The sequence below is a fragment of the Geotrypetes seraphini genome, chromosome 2 (assembly GCF_902459505.1).
Source record: "Geotrypetes seraphini chromosome 2, aGeoSer1.1, whole genome shotgun sequence".
Taxonomy (NCBI): Eukaryota; Metazoa; Chordata; class Amphibia; order Gymnophiona; family Dermophiidae; genus Geotrypetes; species Geotrypetes seraphini.
Window position 1 is genome coordinate 99613606 of NC_047085.1, and position 17929 is coordinate 99631534.

At 42.6% G+C, this 17929-nt stretch overlaps 1 protein-coding gene across 6 annotated transcripts in view; it reads left to right on the forward strand.

The window, feature by feature from the left end:
• The window catches only part of EYA1 (EYA transcriptional coactivator and phosphatase 1), a 329665-nt gene that overhangs the window by 144335 nt on the left and 167401 nt on the right, over window positions 1-17929 (forward strand). For all 6 annotated transcript variants that reach the window (XM_033934041.1, XM_033934043.1, XM_033934039.1 and 3 more), the window contains 2 exons: window positions 8386-8528; window positions 9044-9127. In XM_033934041.1, the coding sequence (XP_033789932.1) occupies window positions 8386-8528; window positions 9044-9127 (227 nt within the window). The remainder of the gene's footprint in view (window positions 1-8385; window positions 8529-9043; window positions 9128-17929) is intronic.

Below are 17929 nucleotides of genomic sequence, written 5' to 3' on the forward strand. Positions count from 1 at the left end.
CAGGAGGGAGCCCAAGCCCTCCTGCCCCTGCGACCCCACCCCCCGACTCGATCTGGGCAGGAGGGAGTCCAAGCCCTCCTTCCCCAGCGAAACCCCTTATCCCCCACCCCTTCTAAGATATGGGCAGGAGGGATCCCAGGCCCTCCTGCCCTTGATGCACCCCCTCCCACGATTGCCCCCCAACCCAGCCCATGTGCTTAAGGCCCCGCCCACAGGAGGGGCTTAAGGCTACTGGGCCAATTCCGTCCAACTGTTTTTCAGGTACGGGGGGTGTCGAGGGGTCAGCGGGGGGGTTGGAGGGTTGGCGGGTGGGGGGCCAATCGTGGGTTCGTGGGGGCCATCATAGGAGGGGGGTGTGCCGAGGGCAGGAGGGCCTGGGCTCCCTCCTGCCCAGATCAAGACAGAGGGGGGAGTCGCTGGGCAGGAGGGAGCCCAAGCCCTTCTGCCCGGATTGAGTGGGTAGTCGCCAGGGCAGGAGGGCTTGGGCTCCCTCCTGCCCAGATTGAGTCGGAGGGGGGGGGGGTCACTGAGGCAGGAGGGCTTGGGCTCACTCCTTCCCGGATCAAGTCAGTGGGTGGCTAGTCACCGGGGCAGGAGGGCTTGGGCTCCCTCCTGCCCGATCCAATCAGGGGAGGGGCATTTGGCGGCACTTGGTGGTATCGCTATTGCAGCAGGGGAAATGCGCCATCTCTCCTGCAGTGATCGTTGATGGTGGTGGTACCTGCTGTATGTCTAAGTGTAGGTTGGCCCACCTTCCGCCCTTTCCCCTCTTCTAAAAACACCTCTTTTCGTTCTATGTGTTTAGAGGCAGGGGAAAGGCCTAAGTTGGTTTTAGATACGTCTAAAACCAGCTTTGGTTATGGGTACTTGGATGATCAGGCTTTTTGATCGTCTAAGTACCCATTTAGGCCACTTTTTAGACGTTTTTTTTTTTTTTTTTGATTATGAGCTCCATAGCCTCCTCGTGAAACTCTGCATCAGGGTACACCACATTGTGCTTCAAATCAGATTTGTATTGTTTCCCTTTACCGGCTGCTCTCTATTCCCAAGAAAAGTGTGACAAGGCTTCTGGATTCTGTCTCTACTGCCTCTTTCCACATTGCTCTTCACCACCCTTTTGTTTCTACTCACTGAGATACCATATATTTTGCTCCATAAGACGCACTTTTTTCCACCCAAAAGTGGGTGGAAATGTCAGTGCGTCATATGCAGTGAAAATACAAATTTTTACCTCCCCGTTAGGTTTTAACCCCCCCTACTGACAGACAGCAGAGGGTGGTAGTAAATGCAGTTTACAATTGGACAGAAAGGTATGTAGTAGAGTACCTTAGGGATCGGTACTGGAGCCTGTTTCTATTCAACATATCTGTGAGTGAAATTGCTAAAGTGTTAGAAGGAAGTTTGGGTTGTTGTTTGTTGTTTTTTTTTTTTTTTTTGCCCATGACACCAAGATTTGCAACAGAGTGGACTCCCTGGAGGAAGTAGGCAACATGAGAAGAGATCTATATAAATTAGAAGAATGGTTGAATGTTTGGCAGTTAAAAATTAATATGACTAAGTTCAAAGTGATGCATTCAGAGTGTAGAAATCCAAAACAGCAGTATGTGTTAGGGGGTGAGAGAATGACATGCATGGATTAGGAGAGAGACCTTTGGATGTTAGTGTCTGAGAATCTTAAGGCAGCAAAACAATGTAATAAGGTAGTGGCTGATGCCCGAAGAATGTTAGGCTGCATAGAGAGGCATAACCAGTAGAAGAAAGATGCTGATGCTCCAATGTTCATTCATATTGCCCTTAAATTTCTAGCAGTCTGGCCTATATAAATCTTCCCACATGGATACTGAATCATATACACAACATATTCAGAATTACAGGTAGTAAAATAGTTCAATTGATATTCTTTTTGGTTTTTCAGAATGACAACAACTGAAGTCTCCAAAGTATTATCACAGGTCTGACACTTTCTGCATATGTCAGACTACTAGGAAGTTTATGGTCTGTATGAATGAATATTGGAGCTGTTTGAAGAATGATCCATTAGTACATTTTTGTCACAATCAGAATCCTAGAGGAGCATTTTCGATAGGATGTCTAAGTCTGAGTTTCAATGTTATGGGAAGACCTCCAGAAATCCAGTAGAGAACATGTTCATTTTCAAAACTGCAAGATGTCTATCTTTTTAAATAGAAAATACATTATTTAGATGTTTTGGCCTTTATTAAGTCTATCTTTTTTGGCCATTCTCAAATATAAAGATGTCCACATGAAAAACGCATAAAATCAAGTAATTGTGGATGTCCAAGCAGCCAGCATTCTTAGCAAACTGTTCACAGACAGCTGAGCACAGCAGAGGGGCACTGTAGTAAATGTCACATAAAAAGTCCAAGATGCACATGTCACTATAACCTGCTTATATTGTATAGTGAACCCTCCAAAAAACACCCAAAACTTACTGTACCCACCTTTACACTACAAAAATAGCCCTTATGCCTGCAGGTATCATCTTTATGTAAGTACAGTAGGTTTTGGAGGGCTCACCATACAAAATAAGCAAATTATAGTGATATCTGAACCTGGGACTTTTAATATGACATTCACTGCAGTAATTGTTAGAGTGCCCCTCTGTTCTGTTGTGCAGATGTATGTGAGCCAAGTAAATCTGTCATACAGGCTGGAACATAGTTTATTTTTTACATCTTTGGGTGGTGGAAGGGGGTCGGTGACCACAAGGGGAATAAGGGAGTTTTCATGCCTTTATCCCTCCAGTGATCATCTGGTCAGTTTGGGCACCTTTTTGATCTTTATTCATTTTTAAAACAGGTCTAGCCTCAAATGTCTAAATGGGGCCCCAGACATTTTGTTATAGGTTATCCAAATCCTAAGCCCACCCAAAACACACCTCTAACATACACCCTTAAGACTTAGATGAACTGGAGAAAAATAGACCAGAAAGATGTCTGGAAAGTCTGTTTTCAGAATGCCCACTTGGACGTTTTGACTAGTAAGATGTCCAGGTGCTGGTTTATGCTGTCCTTTGGACATCTATCTTTTTTGAAAATGAGCCTGATAGTTTCAGTAATTTAACTTGTTATGTATTAGATCATATACCGCTTTCCATTAGAGGTGGTGAAAGTAAGAGGTTACCTGATACAGTGTGAACAATGATGAATTTTTACTTTGAGCATTATGGAGCTATGAGATTTAAATTCATTTACTGAATGACACAATTTTTTAGTATATAACAATCCTCAAAATCTATTCCTGAAAATTGAAAAGACAACCATCTATACCCTAATCAATTAAAGGAGAAAAAAAGGACCTCAGTGTCAGCCTACATAGGAATATATAACTATCCCCTACAAACTCAGGCTATACTTCTCACAGGTCCTTAAAAAAAACTCCACTAGGCTAATATGCAAAATACAGTTTCAAACTTCCATTTAAAATGTTCACAAAAATTAAAATGTTCAATCAGAACATTCATTCAAAATGTTATATGAGGTCTGACAATTAAGTTTGCGAACTTGCCTCTGTACGCTTACAAACAACTTGGTAAGGTTTCATAATGTTGGTATATCAGCTGTGCTTGTGTCGAGTGTGGTGGTGTCTTTCTGAATGGCATTCATTATTGTTGTTGCAAGTTTTTGTGTGCTGTTGCAAGAATGTCAGAGCTTGAATTAGAGCAATGAACAATCATTAAATTTCTTGTTCAACTTGGCAAGAGTGGAAGTGAAATCAGGGACATGTTAATCCAAGTTTATGGGGATAATGCCATGAAGAAAACAGCAATGTACAAATGGATTAAATGTTTTTCCGAGGGGAGAGAAAGTGTCACTGATGAAGAAAGGTCAGGGCGGCCAGTAAAGAGCAGAACTGACAAAAACATTGCAAAAATTTGTTGAATTGTGCATTAAATCATCGGCTGACTATAAGAAGCATAGCAGACCAAGTAAACATCGATAGAGAAAAAGTTAGGAAAATCTTAAAATCTTGGCATGAGAAATGTGTGTGCAAAAATGATCTCAAAGGAGCTTATCGATGAACAAAAGCAAAGGAGAGTCAAAATTTGCTAAAACCTTTTGGAGAGGCAAGATGATGTTTTGGGCTGTGTTATCACTGGTGATGAAACATGGGTATACCAATACGACCCTTATACAAAGCGTCAAAGTACACAATGGAAGTCAGCCAATTCTCCACGACCAAAAATGTTCCTCCAGTCCAAATCAAGAGTCGAAATGATATTACTAACCATTTTTTTTATATCAGTGGGCTTGTTCATTTTGAATTTGTACCAACTGGACAAACAGTTAATCAAATTTACTATTTGGAAGTGCTGAAAAGGCTGTGTGAAAAAGTTAAACGTAAGGTATCTTGTTCTTTTCACATGACGTAGCTCTCTAATGCTGCTACTAGTTCAACAGAAGGAAATTCCAGTCCTCCCAGAACCTCATCCCATCATAGGTGAAACCCTTGTCGGGACTCATAATGGATATGGAACAAATTATTTGATGAAGGGACAAGGTTATTATATGTTATTATAAACAAGTGCCGCATTTGCTCAAATAGCAGAAAGAAAATTGTGGGGCTGAAAAGGGCAACAAGAATTCTAGAAATACATATCTCTGATGTGTAGGTGCCAACACTTACACCAGCCCAATGGCTGGAAAAAGTGCTTCAGCCTAAATTCTAAGAGAGCACTTCACCTGTTAGGCTAGTGTTCTATAAAGGAAAATAGATGCCTATCTAGGATAGGATTTTATCTATTTTTAGATGCCCTATTATATTACCCTAACAGAGGGCAATTCAATTAAGAGGCAATTTGGTTTTTTTGCCAGTACTTGTGACCTGGATGACCACTGTGGAAACAGGATACTGGGCTAGATGGACCTCGGGTCTGACCCAGTATAGCTTTTCTTTTGTTCTTAAACTATGCTATGAAGGCTAATTTCATTTACAGAATACTAGCATAATCAGGTACTATATATACTGTGTGCATGTATGAGGCCAGGTGCAAGAACATATGCCAGAATGCTAACTTATACCATTCTAAGAGTTTTATGCATGAATCCCGACCTTGTGTATGCCCACCTGTCAAATATACACTAAGATACAGTATGAGCTAGATTCACTAAATAGCGTTCAATATTTGGCGCAAAAAAATAACTGGTGCTGAACAATATTCTATAATGGATATTCTAGGATTGGCACACTTTAAAGAAGAGCGCAGAGCAATGTGATCCATGCCTACTGAAACCAGGTGGAAATCCTGCCTCATTAGACGGCTGTCGTCCTATTTCACGACCAGCGGCGCACAGGTCAGGAACAAACTTTCCGTGCTCCTGCCTGGGCCTGCTGCTTCCTGAATGGCTGACGTCAGTTCTCATGGGACTCGTGAGAACTGATGGCAGCCATTCAGAAAGCAGGAGTGTGGAAAGCTTGCTCCTGACCTGTGAGCTGCTGGCATTGAAATAGGACTACAGCCATCTAGTGAGGGAGGGATACACATTGGACCACCAGGATGTTTTAAAAAGGTATGACGGCAGAGGTGGGGGGGGAGCGTGGGTGTTTTAAAAAGGTCATTCAACCAGTTTCCAATCCAGTTTATCACTTTATGTCCTAACTTTAGTTGGCTGAATTTATTTATGAGCTTCCTATGAGGTACTGTATCATAAGAACATAAGAAATGCCTTCACCGGATCAGACCGAGGTCCATCAAGTCCGGCGATCCGCACACGCGGAGGCCCATTTAGGTACTCCCTTTTGGAGACCTGAAAATACCGTATCCCTCAATATGATTTGCAAGAAGGTGTGCATCCAACTTGCACTTGAAACCCAGAACAGTATTCTCCGCTACAACGTCCTCTGGAAGAGAATTCCAAGCGCCCACCACTCGTTGTGTGAAACAAAATTTCCTGACATTTATCCTGAACCTGCTGCCACTAAGTTTCAGGCTGTGTCCTCTGGTCCGTGTCACATCTGAAAGTGTTAGTAATGCTGCTTTTTGGTCTATATTATCAGTATCAAACGCCTTACTGAAATCCAAGTAGACTACATCTAGCACATGTCCACTATCCAATTCTCTGATCACACAGTCAAAGAAATTGATCAGATTCATTTGGTATGATTTTGTTTTGGTGAAAGCATGTTGCCTTAGGTCTTGTAACCTGTTGGATTCCAGGAAACTCACTATCCTTTCCTTGAGTAGTGCCTCCATTACCATTCCAACTATTGAAGTAAGGCTATAATTTCCCACTTGTTCTCAGTCTTTACTTTTGTGAAAAGGGACCACATCTGCTTTTTTCCAATCCTGCGGAATCTCCCCATCGTCAAGGATTTATTAAACAAATCTTTAAGAGAACCTGCCAGAACATTTCTGAGCTCACTCAAGGTTATGGGTTGAATCCCATCCGGCCTCATGACTATGTCCTCTTTCAGTTATTCAAGTTGTTCATAGATTCATCCTTCTATAAATGGTGCAATATCAACTTTATTTTCTTATGTACTTTATCAGTTGACTGAGGTCCTATGCCAGGATTTTCTTCAATGAAGACAGAAATATTTGTTACACATCTGCTTTTTTTCTCATCACTCTCCACATAGTGGTTCATAGCATCTTTCAGTCTTACAATTCCATTTCTAGCCTTCCTCCATACCTGAAAAAGTCTTGTCACCATTCTTTATGTTTTTAGCCATTTGTTCTTTCACTAGCCATATTTCCAATCCAATCCAATCCTTGGTTTTATTTACCAATTCAACAAGGGCTCGACTAAGTTAACAAAATTTCCTAAATTCAGCTAAAGAATGAGATAATTCTATTCCAAAATTATCTTAGAACAGAAGAATCGACCAGAGATTTTTGAAATAGGTAAGTTTTTAACATTTTCTGAAAAGTTGTTTACTGTCCTGCCCATCACACAGTAACTTCTTTTGTGATCCTCTTCTTGTGTTCTTTTGAATTTCATGAAAGTGACCTCTTTTGCCTTTATTTTGACAACTTGTTTGGTGAACCATATCAGTTTCCTTTTTCTTTTGTTCTTGTTTACCTTCCTTATATAAAGATTTGTTGCCGATTTGTATGTATACTTCTCCCCGTGCAGATATGTGCTATGCAAATTTGGTGCATACTTTATAGACTAGGGCCTAACATTTACACACATACATTTCAATTATAATTATTGCTGTCAATGATATGTGTCAGTGCTAGTATACTACGAGGGGCCACCAAACAACAAAGTTGGGGCAGTCTCCATTGAGGGCTATCTAATCTAGTATTTCTGAGTTATGCAATGCCTAAACAGGTTCAAGGTGACTTACAATATAAGGAGTTACAGAATAATATATGCTACATTATAGCAGTTTGAGGAGGGTAAAATTATGAATGCAGAAATAGGGAAGAGAGGATGGAGGTTCTATGACTATACTGAGCACTGAAGTAAGGCTATAGTTTCCCACTTCTTATCTGTCTCTATTTTTGTGAAGAGGGACAAAAAGGTAGAAAATTGCTGGACTAAATGTATAGCCCTTGATGGAGACTGCCTCAACATGCACATTTGTGCTTATAGAATTGCCCTTTATGTAAATTCTATGCACTACAGAATAGCACTTAGGTTACTGTCACTTTTTAGCAGGTAAATGTACACTTGGGGCATATAGATGCAGGAGCCTAGATTATAAAATTGCCCCTCTCATGACTGTTTCCTCATTGAAAGAATGGTAGATGTATTAATTAGCTTAATCAGTGGGCATGGTAGAGACAAAAATAGTACTGAAGATCAAGAAACATGGCGTAAACACTGAAAACTGGTAGAGAAATGTGAGCAAAGCCAGAAATTGGGTGGGTGAAATTTTGAATAGACTGTATTGGTCTTATTGTCATTACACGCTACTGTAGGTAATGTTTGAGGTTACCACTACAGAGCCATAAGGCTCCTTTTACGTTAGCAGTTTAACGCACATAATAGCGCGCACAAATTTGCCGGCCGCACTAGCTGCTACTGCCTCCTCTTGAGCAGGTGGTAGTTTTTCAGCTAGTGTGGGGGTTAGCTAAAAAGGTGTGTGCGATAAAGCCGCTAATGCGGCTTCATAAAAGCAGCCCATAGTATTTAATCCTAATTATGATATAAACTTTTACATTTTTGATTATCTTAAATTAGATATATTGAAAGATATAAGGAAATATATTTAATTATTTGAAACATATTAATTACGAATGTTGTAAACATTTTGGAATTGCATTTTCTAAACTATATAATCAACAGTTCTAAATGTATTTATTTCTAATTTAATTTAAAGGTCCTGCATAAAATGGGATAAAAAGATCTATTTTATACTATAGCAAGGTTAAGACTATCATGCTTACATGTACAAGTCATTCTTGTATTGCAGCTGAGTATAGTACAATTCACAGTCCATCAACGCCCATTAAAGATTCAGATTCCGATCGATTACGACGTGGTTCAGATGGAAAGTCACGTGGGCGAGGTAGAAGAAATAACAACCCTTCACCACCACCAGATTCTGACCTTGAGGTATGTTACATGTTAAAGTCAAGAGTGGTAGCAAATTAATCATGTTTTTCTGATTTTAAGAAGGTGCATTGGGTGTGCTGACAAAGCCATGAAGCTTTTATAAATTCACTTTTGCTCCAAGATGATGAAGTAATTAAGAGCTTGTAATAAGATACAGCTTAGATTACTGGTGCGTGAAGAATGTCAATCCCATAGTTGCCTGCCTAATAGACTACATTTTCCTCCAGGTGACATTTAAATCCAGTATTAGTATATTCAGCCTGATATATTTTTATCTTTTTTTTTTTTTTAAACTATTCATGGAGTCGGAATAGTAGCTCTTCACAAAAGAACATCATTCAATTGCATTAATGGCTTGATACAATTTGTTAATCCATTTGAAAATGATAAAGAAATTATATCTGTTGGTATATTGCCATTTCAGTATTCTGTCCTCATTTCCACATTGATTCAATTGAAGTATCAGTTTTCCATCGACAGAGAGACATATTGATTTTGGTCTCTTTTTGTTCCAGAGGGTATTCATTTGGGATTTGGATGAGACGATCATCATTTTCCATTCTTTGCTTACAGGGTCCTACGCTAACAGATATGGAAGGGTAAGTGACATAAAAGGGTGCTAAATTATGCAGTTACTGTATAAATAAATGTTTAGAAAGACTTTGAGTAGTAAAATTGTTGTTCTAAGTTTATCTGTGAATAACAAGTGCATGAGAGGTGCTGTGGTGCAGCATTTATTAGGAAAGATCATGGGTTCTTTTTCTTTAAAGTACAACCTTATGAAGCACTAATTTAGGGCACATAAAAACTTAAGGGCGTGCAGTGTTTCTTTCAAATGCTACCCCTTCACATCAAAGTGTCAAAACAACATTGAAAAATAAAATTGGTACTAATTTCAACAATCTGAAGACTTTAGATGCCTGTAATGCCTCGTGTACATCAAAACATAACAGGACAATTTTATGAGGAGCAACAAAATGTGTGTAAAAGTCCACTTATACATGTAAATTACTTCTTATAAAATTGTTATTAGTACAAAAGTACCCATGTAAGTTTCATGACACATACTTTCATTGTGGACATGGGGGGGAGGGAGTTTGGGGTTGGTGCAGGGGGAGTTTGCACTTGCACATGTTGATTGGTTTCTTAATTTATGCGCATATTTGCCCTCAAGCTCAAGCTGGTGTAAATGCTGGTGCCTGTGGTCCTTATTTCCTTATTTTAGAACCACTGTTTGTGGTTTGGACTGTGAAAGCCAGCATTTAGACATGCATATTGCATGGACATCCAAGTCTGATGTTTAAAAAGCCAGGATATGGATGTCTAAAGCTGCAGTATGTCTATATGGCAAGGGGGACGGGGCATGGTCTGGGTGTTTTTTGGGCAGGACTAGAGAGGGGCCAAATTATGGATGTTCAACTCTGATTTCAGAGGGGAAAGGGACATCCATGTCCCAAAAGATAGACGCTTGGGGATACTAGGCTATATGACAGCTTCTGGGATTATGGGCATTCTAAGCAAAGCAGGAAGCTGGTCGGAGGAGTAGACTAGTGATTACTGTAGTAGACTGTAAACTGAGAGAACCCTGAAAATGAAACTAGCAAGAGATACCGAATTCTATGATAGCCTCAGGAACTATAGATGCACATAGTATTAAGAAGATAGTTTTTAAAAGACGTTAATGGACCGTCCTGATTAAGGTGACCATACGTCCCATTTTGAACGGGACTGTCCCATTTTTAGATCCCCTGTCCAGATGTGCCCGCACACAGCTTCCGGATGCCAAAATGTCCCATTTTCAGGGACAGCGTCCCGAAGCTGTACGTGGGGCCAATGGGACAGGCGATTGCTTCCCCGCCTTTCCTGCCATGTCAAAGCCAGCCTCCCTCCTTCCCTCCCTCCAGCGCCCGATTCAACCCCCCCTTCCCCCGGGTCTGCAGCCGAAGATGTTTGCCAGCCTCTCTTACCTCTCTCCAGCACTGATTCAACCCCTCCCCCCCGGTCCGCTGCCTGCCGCCCACAAGCCTTCTTCCTGACATCAATTCTGACATTGGACAGGTGAACCAGGGGGGAGGAGTTGAATCGGTGCTGGAGGGAGGTAAGGAGAAAGGCTGGCATGCAGCGGCGGCAGACCCAAGGGGGGGTTGAATCAGGCTCTGGAGGGAGGGAAGAAGGGAGGCTGGCTTTGGCGCGGCAGGGAGGGAGGGAGGTAGGCAGGAAGGCTGGCTGGCTTTGGTGTGGCAGGGAGGGAGAGAGATAGGCAAGCAAGCTGGCTTTGGGGGAGAGGTTGGGACAAAGGCTGGAAGGCAGAGGGGGGACATAGGAAGGAGGCACTGAGGGCACTAAGGATGTAGGAAGGAGGCACTAAGGACATGGGAAGGGGCACTAAGGACATAGGAAGTAGCACTGGGGGCACTAAGGACATGGGAAGGGGCACTAAGGACATAGGAAGGAACACTGCGGGCATTAAAGACATGGGAAGGAGGCACTGGGAGCACTAAGGACATAGGAAGGGGCACTAAGGACATAGGAAGGAACACTGGGGGCACTAAGGACATTGGAAGGAGGCACTAGGGGCACTAAGGACATAAGAAGGAGACACTGGGGGCACTAAGGACATGGGAAGGGGCACTAAGGAGATAGAAAGGAGCACTTGGGGCACTAAGGACATAGGAAGGAAGGAAGGAGGGAGGGAATAGAAAGGGACAATTGGGCCTGAGTGCAGAAAGAAATGAAAGAAAGGATGCACAGTCAGAAGGAAACGCAACCAGAGACTCATGAAATCACCAGACAGCAAAGGTAGGAAAAATGATTTTATTTTTAATTTAGTGATCAAAATGTGTCAGTTTTGAGAATTTATATCTGCTGTCTATATTTTGCACTATATTTGTCTATTTTTCTGAAATCAACCATACATGAAGCAACTAGCCGCTTCATAAAATCAGTAAATAAACGACAAAGAAACAATAAACCCCAATGGTTCACCGCGGAGATCTCGCACCTCATTAAGAAGAAGAAAAAAGCGTTTCTCTCCTACAAGCGTACGGAGAAAAGAGAGGCAAAAGTAGAATATAGGACCAGGTCTACAGCGGTCAAAATGGCAGTTAGGGAGGCAAAACTTCGAGTGGAAGAAATTCTGGCAAAAAAACATTAAAAAGGCGGACAAATCCTTCTTCAGGTATATTAGTGACAGAAAAAGGAACACAGGCGGGATAGTACGCCTTAGAAGACCGGACGGAAGTTACGTGGAAGCAGATTCCGATAAAGCCGAACTACTGAATGAATACTTCTGCTCAGTCTTCACCTGTGAGGCACTGGGACACGGTCCGCAGTTGAAGGCAACACAAAGCACAGAAGACCCGTTTCAGAATTTTGAGTTCACACCAGGTGAAGTTTACAGTGAACTGGCAAGACTCAAGGTGGACAAAGCCATGGGACCAGACAATTTGCACCCAAGAGTGCTCAGAGAATTGAGCGATGTCCTGGCGAAACCGTTGGCTGAGCTATTCAATCTCTCCCTAAGTAAGGGGAAAGTTCCCCTGGACTGGAAATTAGCTAATGTCGTTCCTCTGCATAAAAAGGGTTGCAGGGCAGAGGCTGCGAATTATAGACCGGTGAGTCTCACATCAATAGTGTGCAAACTCATGGAAACACTAATTAAAAGCAAATTGGACACGATCTTGAATGAAAGGAATCTTCGGGATCCCAGTCAGCATGGATTCACCAAGGGTAGGTATTGCCAATCCAATCTCATCAGCTTCTTTGACTGGGTAACAAGAAAGTTGGACTTGGGAGAGTCTTTGGACGTCGTGTACTTGGACTTCAGTAAAGCTTTTGACAGTGTCCCACACCGCAGGCTGCTAAGCAAGATGGAATCGATGGGGTTAGGAGAGACACTAACTGCATGGGTCAATGATTGGCTGAGTGGCAGACTTCAGAGGGTGGTGGTTAATGGTACCCTCTCTAAAACATCGGAGGTGACCAGTGGAGTGCCGCAGGGCTCGGTCCTGGGTCCACTCCTTTTCAACATATTCATAGGGGATCTGACTCAAGGGCTTCAAGGTAAAATAACACTATTCGCCAATGACGCCAAACTATGTAATATAGTAAGTGAATGCAGTTTACAGAATTATATGGCGCAGGACCTGCTTACATTGGAAAGTTGGTCCTCAACCTGGCAGCTAGGCTTCAATGCTAAGAAATGTAAGGTCATGCACCTCGGAAGCGGAAATCCATGCAGGACGTACTTCTTGAACGGAGAAACTTTAACTAGGACTTCAGCAGAATGAGATTTAGGAGTAATCATCAGTGCAGACATGAAAACTGCCAATCAAGTGGAGAAGGCTTCATCTAAGGCAAGGCAGATATTGGGTTGTATCAATAGAAGTTTCGTCAGCCGAAAGCCTGAAGTCATAATGCCATTGTACAGGGCCATGGTGAGACCTCATCTGGAGTACTGTGTGCAATTCTGGAGGCCACATTACAGTAAAGATGTGCGCAGAATTGAATCGGTTCAACGGACGGCCACCAGGATGATCTCGGGGCTCAAGGGTCTCTCGTATGAAGAGAGACTGAACAAATTGCAGCTCTATACTCTTGAGGAACGTAGGGAGAGGGGAGACATGATCGAAACATTTAAGTACCTCACGGGACGTGTCGAAGTGGAAGATGATATTTTCTTTCTCAAGGGACCCTCGGCCACAAGAGGGCACCCGCTCAAACTCAGGGGTGGAAAATTTCATGGTGACACCAGAAAGTATTTCTTCACAGAGAGAGTGGTTGATCATTGGAACAAGCTTCCAGTGCAGGTGATCGAGGCAGACAGCGTGCCAGACTTTAAGAATAAATGGGATACCCATGTGGGATCCCTACGAGGGTCAAGATAAGGAAATTGGGTCATTAGGGCATAGACAGGGGGTGGGTAAGCAGAGTGGGCAGACTTGATGGACTGCAGCCCTTTTCTGCCGTCATCTTCTATGTTTCTATGTTTTCTATGACCATTTTATTACATTTGAGGAACAAGGTAGATGCCATACATGCTGTGAATGTTGACAATGCTAGTATTTTTGAAAGAATCTTGGCACCCAGATTCCATTATAGTGTGCTGCATCTAGGTACCTAGTTAGAAAATTGTCTCCTATTTCCCAGATTCTATACATGGCACTCAAAACTGTGTGTTGAAATTTGAGTGCATGCCCAATTTCTGCAAGCAATTTAATACAATAAGGAACCCAATTGGTTTTGATAATTTGATGTTAATAATAATCAATTATTAATGCTAATTGGCAACAATTAGAATTTTTATGTACATCTTGCTAGGCATATTCTATAAAGATGAATGTGCAAATTCTAGTAAACCCATCTGAAAAGAGGGTGTGGCCATTGAAGGGGCATGTTCCAAGAATCTGTTTGCACTGTTACAATATATGTCAGATCCGCCCCTAATTTAAGTACAGGGATTTACAGCAAGTTTCACTTGGTTTAAATCCTTGCACCTAAAAGTTAGGCATGGATCCTGGTTCTAGATGCTGTTTTGTAAACAGTATCCATCTTGGAGCGCAGTTTATAAAATAGCACTTGCACCTTTTTTTTTTTGCCAATTTTTCAGTGCCACATACAGAATTTGGCTCTATATGGTTATTATTAAGACAGAAATATGTATAAGTGCCCTGATACCATCTGTATAGTGAAGGAGCAGAGAAAGAGTGCTGAGAGGTGACACCCAAAAATTAACCAGATAGCACTGGGTAATGTAGAATACAGTGTTCCCCTGTGAATTCACGGTTCGTGAATCATGGACTCAGTCATTCGCAGTCTGCTCCGACCACCTCTTCCAGTAGTAAAGTCGGGCTACACCAATCAGGAGCTGCGTGTCAAAGCAGCTCCTGATTGGTGTAGCCCAGGGGTGTCAAAGTCCCTCCTCGAGGGCCGCAATCCAGTCGGGTTTTCAGGATTTCCCCAATGAATATGCATGAGATCTATTAGCATAATGAAAGATCTCATGCATATTCATTGGGGAAATCCTGAAAACCCGACTGGATTGCGGTCCTCGAGGAGGGACTTTGACACTTCTGGTGTAGCCTGACTTTACTACAGGAAGAGGTGGTCGAAGCAGACCGCGAGTGATTTTATTCACCCGCCGGCGCTCCAGTTGCCCTCTCCTGCCTCTCCAGCTGCCCTCTCCTGCCTCCCCTGCCTTTTAACAGGCAAAAAAACGTATTTGCGGTTTTTCAAAATTCACGGGGGTTCCTGGAGCGAAACCCCCACGAATTTCGGGGGAGTACTGTACCCATTTCTAGCAGTGCTAAATATATGTATTAATTTAAAGAGGAGGGAGGATGGGGGACAGTAAGAGGTAATATTCTCTGATTAGCTGAAAAATATATGCAGCTTTATTTTGAAACTTTACAGTCCAATATGTGAGCTGTTAGCCCAGTTGTAATATTGTATACATTAAACTTTAATACATACAAAGTTTTAAAGAATAAACTGGACAGATTAGATGTGATGTAGAGTCCTTTTCTGCTGTCATAGTCTCAGTTTCTATGTACTTATCGCTAAGGTCCGGGATAATTCAGGTAGAACATTATTAAGTCTGAGAAGTTGGTACTACTAAAGGTGCTAAAAGTAAAGATTTAAGTTCTGTATACTAATGGATATTAGTGCCTACGTGAGCAGCTGAACAGTCATTTGCAATCAGCTATGTACTTAACAGAATGAATACATATGAGTGCTAATGCAGATCACCTAATGTGAAAAATGAACTACACATCCTGAGGGGGTGTTATCATTCTTCAGTTCAGTGGCATGTGGCAGTAGCCCTTAAGGAGGCCCCTTACTCTATCCACCCCCATTAATCCGTATAAAGGGATTCCAGTTTCCTGCCATTCGCTGCTTCCCTTTGTCAGACTCTGAGAAGGACCATGACTTTCCCAAAGAAGAAAAAAAAAAAAAGTAGCAGTGGCGGTAGCAATGCTTCCTTGCCCCCCACCCTTGGTCAGACCAAGAACAGGGAACTGAGCCTGTCATTCTCCTACCCTAACCCTCCAGTAGCCATAAAATAGGCAAGCTTTCGGGCTTTTGTATAATATTATTCTACTTGATGTTCACCAAATATCAATATGTAGTATCCTTTCATCTGCTTGTAAAGGGCAGTGTGAAAGTTTGAGCTCTGTTTTGTTTTAGTTTAAATTCAATAAAGAAAAACAAGAACAATCATTATATCCAAAGTACTATATATGGAACATATGTTTCAAACAATACAGAGTTAATTTTGCCTGAGTTTAAGTATGTAGTTTCTACAGGAGAAATTTAAGCTGTCAAGATCATACATCCTTGGAATGCAGCCATGACATTGGAAACATAAGTCCTCAGTTTTACAAAAAGTGCCAGGGGACCCCTAATATCTACACAGTAGACAGGTCCTCACTGTAATATCTTGCTTGAAAATGACACCCAGCCTAATACCATGCTGAGACATTGATTCTGGGCTGGTTCAGAGAGAAAAATATCCTCATCTGAGCTGTCAACACCACTTCCCTGCTGCTGTATAAAGTGTATTGTAGAAATCTCTCCTTGAAGCTTTTGATGTCTTAAAGGAGCTGAGCAAAAGATTTAAATAATTTGAACTTTATCTTATTTATTTTTTTAAATGTTATTTTTGTTTCTGTATCTTCTATGAAATTCACTTATTAGTCTTCATATTAGATTCAGATTCCTATTTTCAGTCCCCTTTTCAACTTGCCATAATTTTTCCCTTGTATTTTGTGCTATAGCAAGGTTACACATGTACAGTATACTGTTGTGTAATTTTATTAAAGACCCTTTCCATGTGTAATGTTAGTTTAACATGTGGAAAAATCTTTATTAAATTACCACTGTAAATAGCAAAATGCAGTGGAACACCAATTATCTGGACTAGTCCGGATAATCAAAAATCCAGATGATTGGACATTAATTATTTTTTCTTTACCATCAGTGCACCTCCCCCCTCCCCCCCCACACCCCCCGCCGAAAAGAAAAGGCAGCATTCCTCCTCCCTCCCCAAACAAACACCACCAATCCCAGAGAAAAGAACCCAGACCTACCTTGTTTCCATGGTGGTCTAGCGGTGCGTGCGGAGGCAAGAGTGATTCCTATTCGTTCCTACCCATGCTGTTTCAGCGACAAAAATATCTGCCAAGACTTCCAGGTGCAGTCTCACGAGGTTACTCATAGCCTAGCAAGAATGCCGCTGGAAGTCTCGGCAGCTATTTTTGTCGCTGAAAGAGCAGGGGCAGGAGCAAAGGAGCAAGTAGGATCACTCCTACCCCAGTGTGCCGTTAGACCACCAGTGAAACAAAGTAGGCCTGAGGTCCTTCCTCTGGGTCTGGGAAGGGGGGTTGATTGTATCTGTCCAGGGAGGGAGGGGAAATGCTCTCTTCTCTTGTAGGGGGCGTGCTAACGGTGGGGGAAAGTTTCTCGGTTCAGGGGGAGGGCTGATGGCAGTGGCAGCAGAAGCAGAGAAGGAACACTAGTGGAAGGGAGAATGATAGGAATGGTACTTTGGGGAGAACTCAAATATAAAATGCCCCTCCCCCCAAAGCAATCCGGATAATTGGACATCCGGATAATCAGCATTTGGATAATCAGCGTTCTACTGTAATGTCTTGCATGTGTTGCAGCATTACATATTTGTATAAATCATCTAGTGACATGCCCTTTTTATGAATATATTCTTTATAAAATAGTCTTTTCTGCTGTGCATTGCACTAGAGACATGTGGTTTAGGGCTACAGTTTACATCTATATAATAAAACCGTAGGCGGCGCATGCGCAGTCTTATCTGCGTGCTTCCATGATCCGTATGTCCGTGGCCGCCAAGACTGCAGCATGCCCCGCTCTTACTACGGCCCCACTGCCCTACACTCTCCAGAAGGACTGGACTGTACGAGTCCCCAGCAGAAGCGCGTCGGCTCGAGCCACTTCTCATCTCTGCCTTGATTACACATAACAATAAAAAATGCCCCAGACGTTAACACCAGCCAGAGAGCAAGAGGAGCGCCTGCAATCCACTGTCACGTGAGCCCTGCATTTGACACATAGGAAGTGTGCATGCGCGGCTTACGATTCTTTGAAAGACGCGGCGGTGGCTAATCTCACGATCCCCGCCTGCGTTGGACTTCCGACGCAGGCGGGGATCATGAGAGGAGCCACCGCCGCATCTTTCAACTAAAAAATAACAAAAAACCAAGGCGGATGTCGGCCCGATGGCTGGAGTTCACCGCTGAGTCCGGTGAGGAGTGCTTCCCTCAACAGGAACCGTCGGGTATAATTCAAATACTCCCAGCAGGTCGGGAGGGGGCGGAGCAGGCTCGCACGCCTGGCGCGGACCGGACAGGAACTAGACTCCCTGCAGGAGC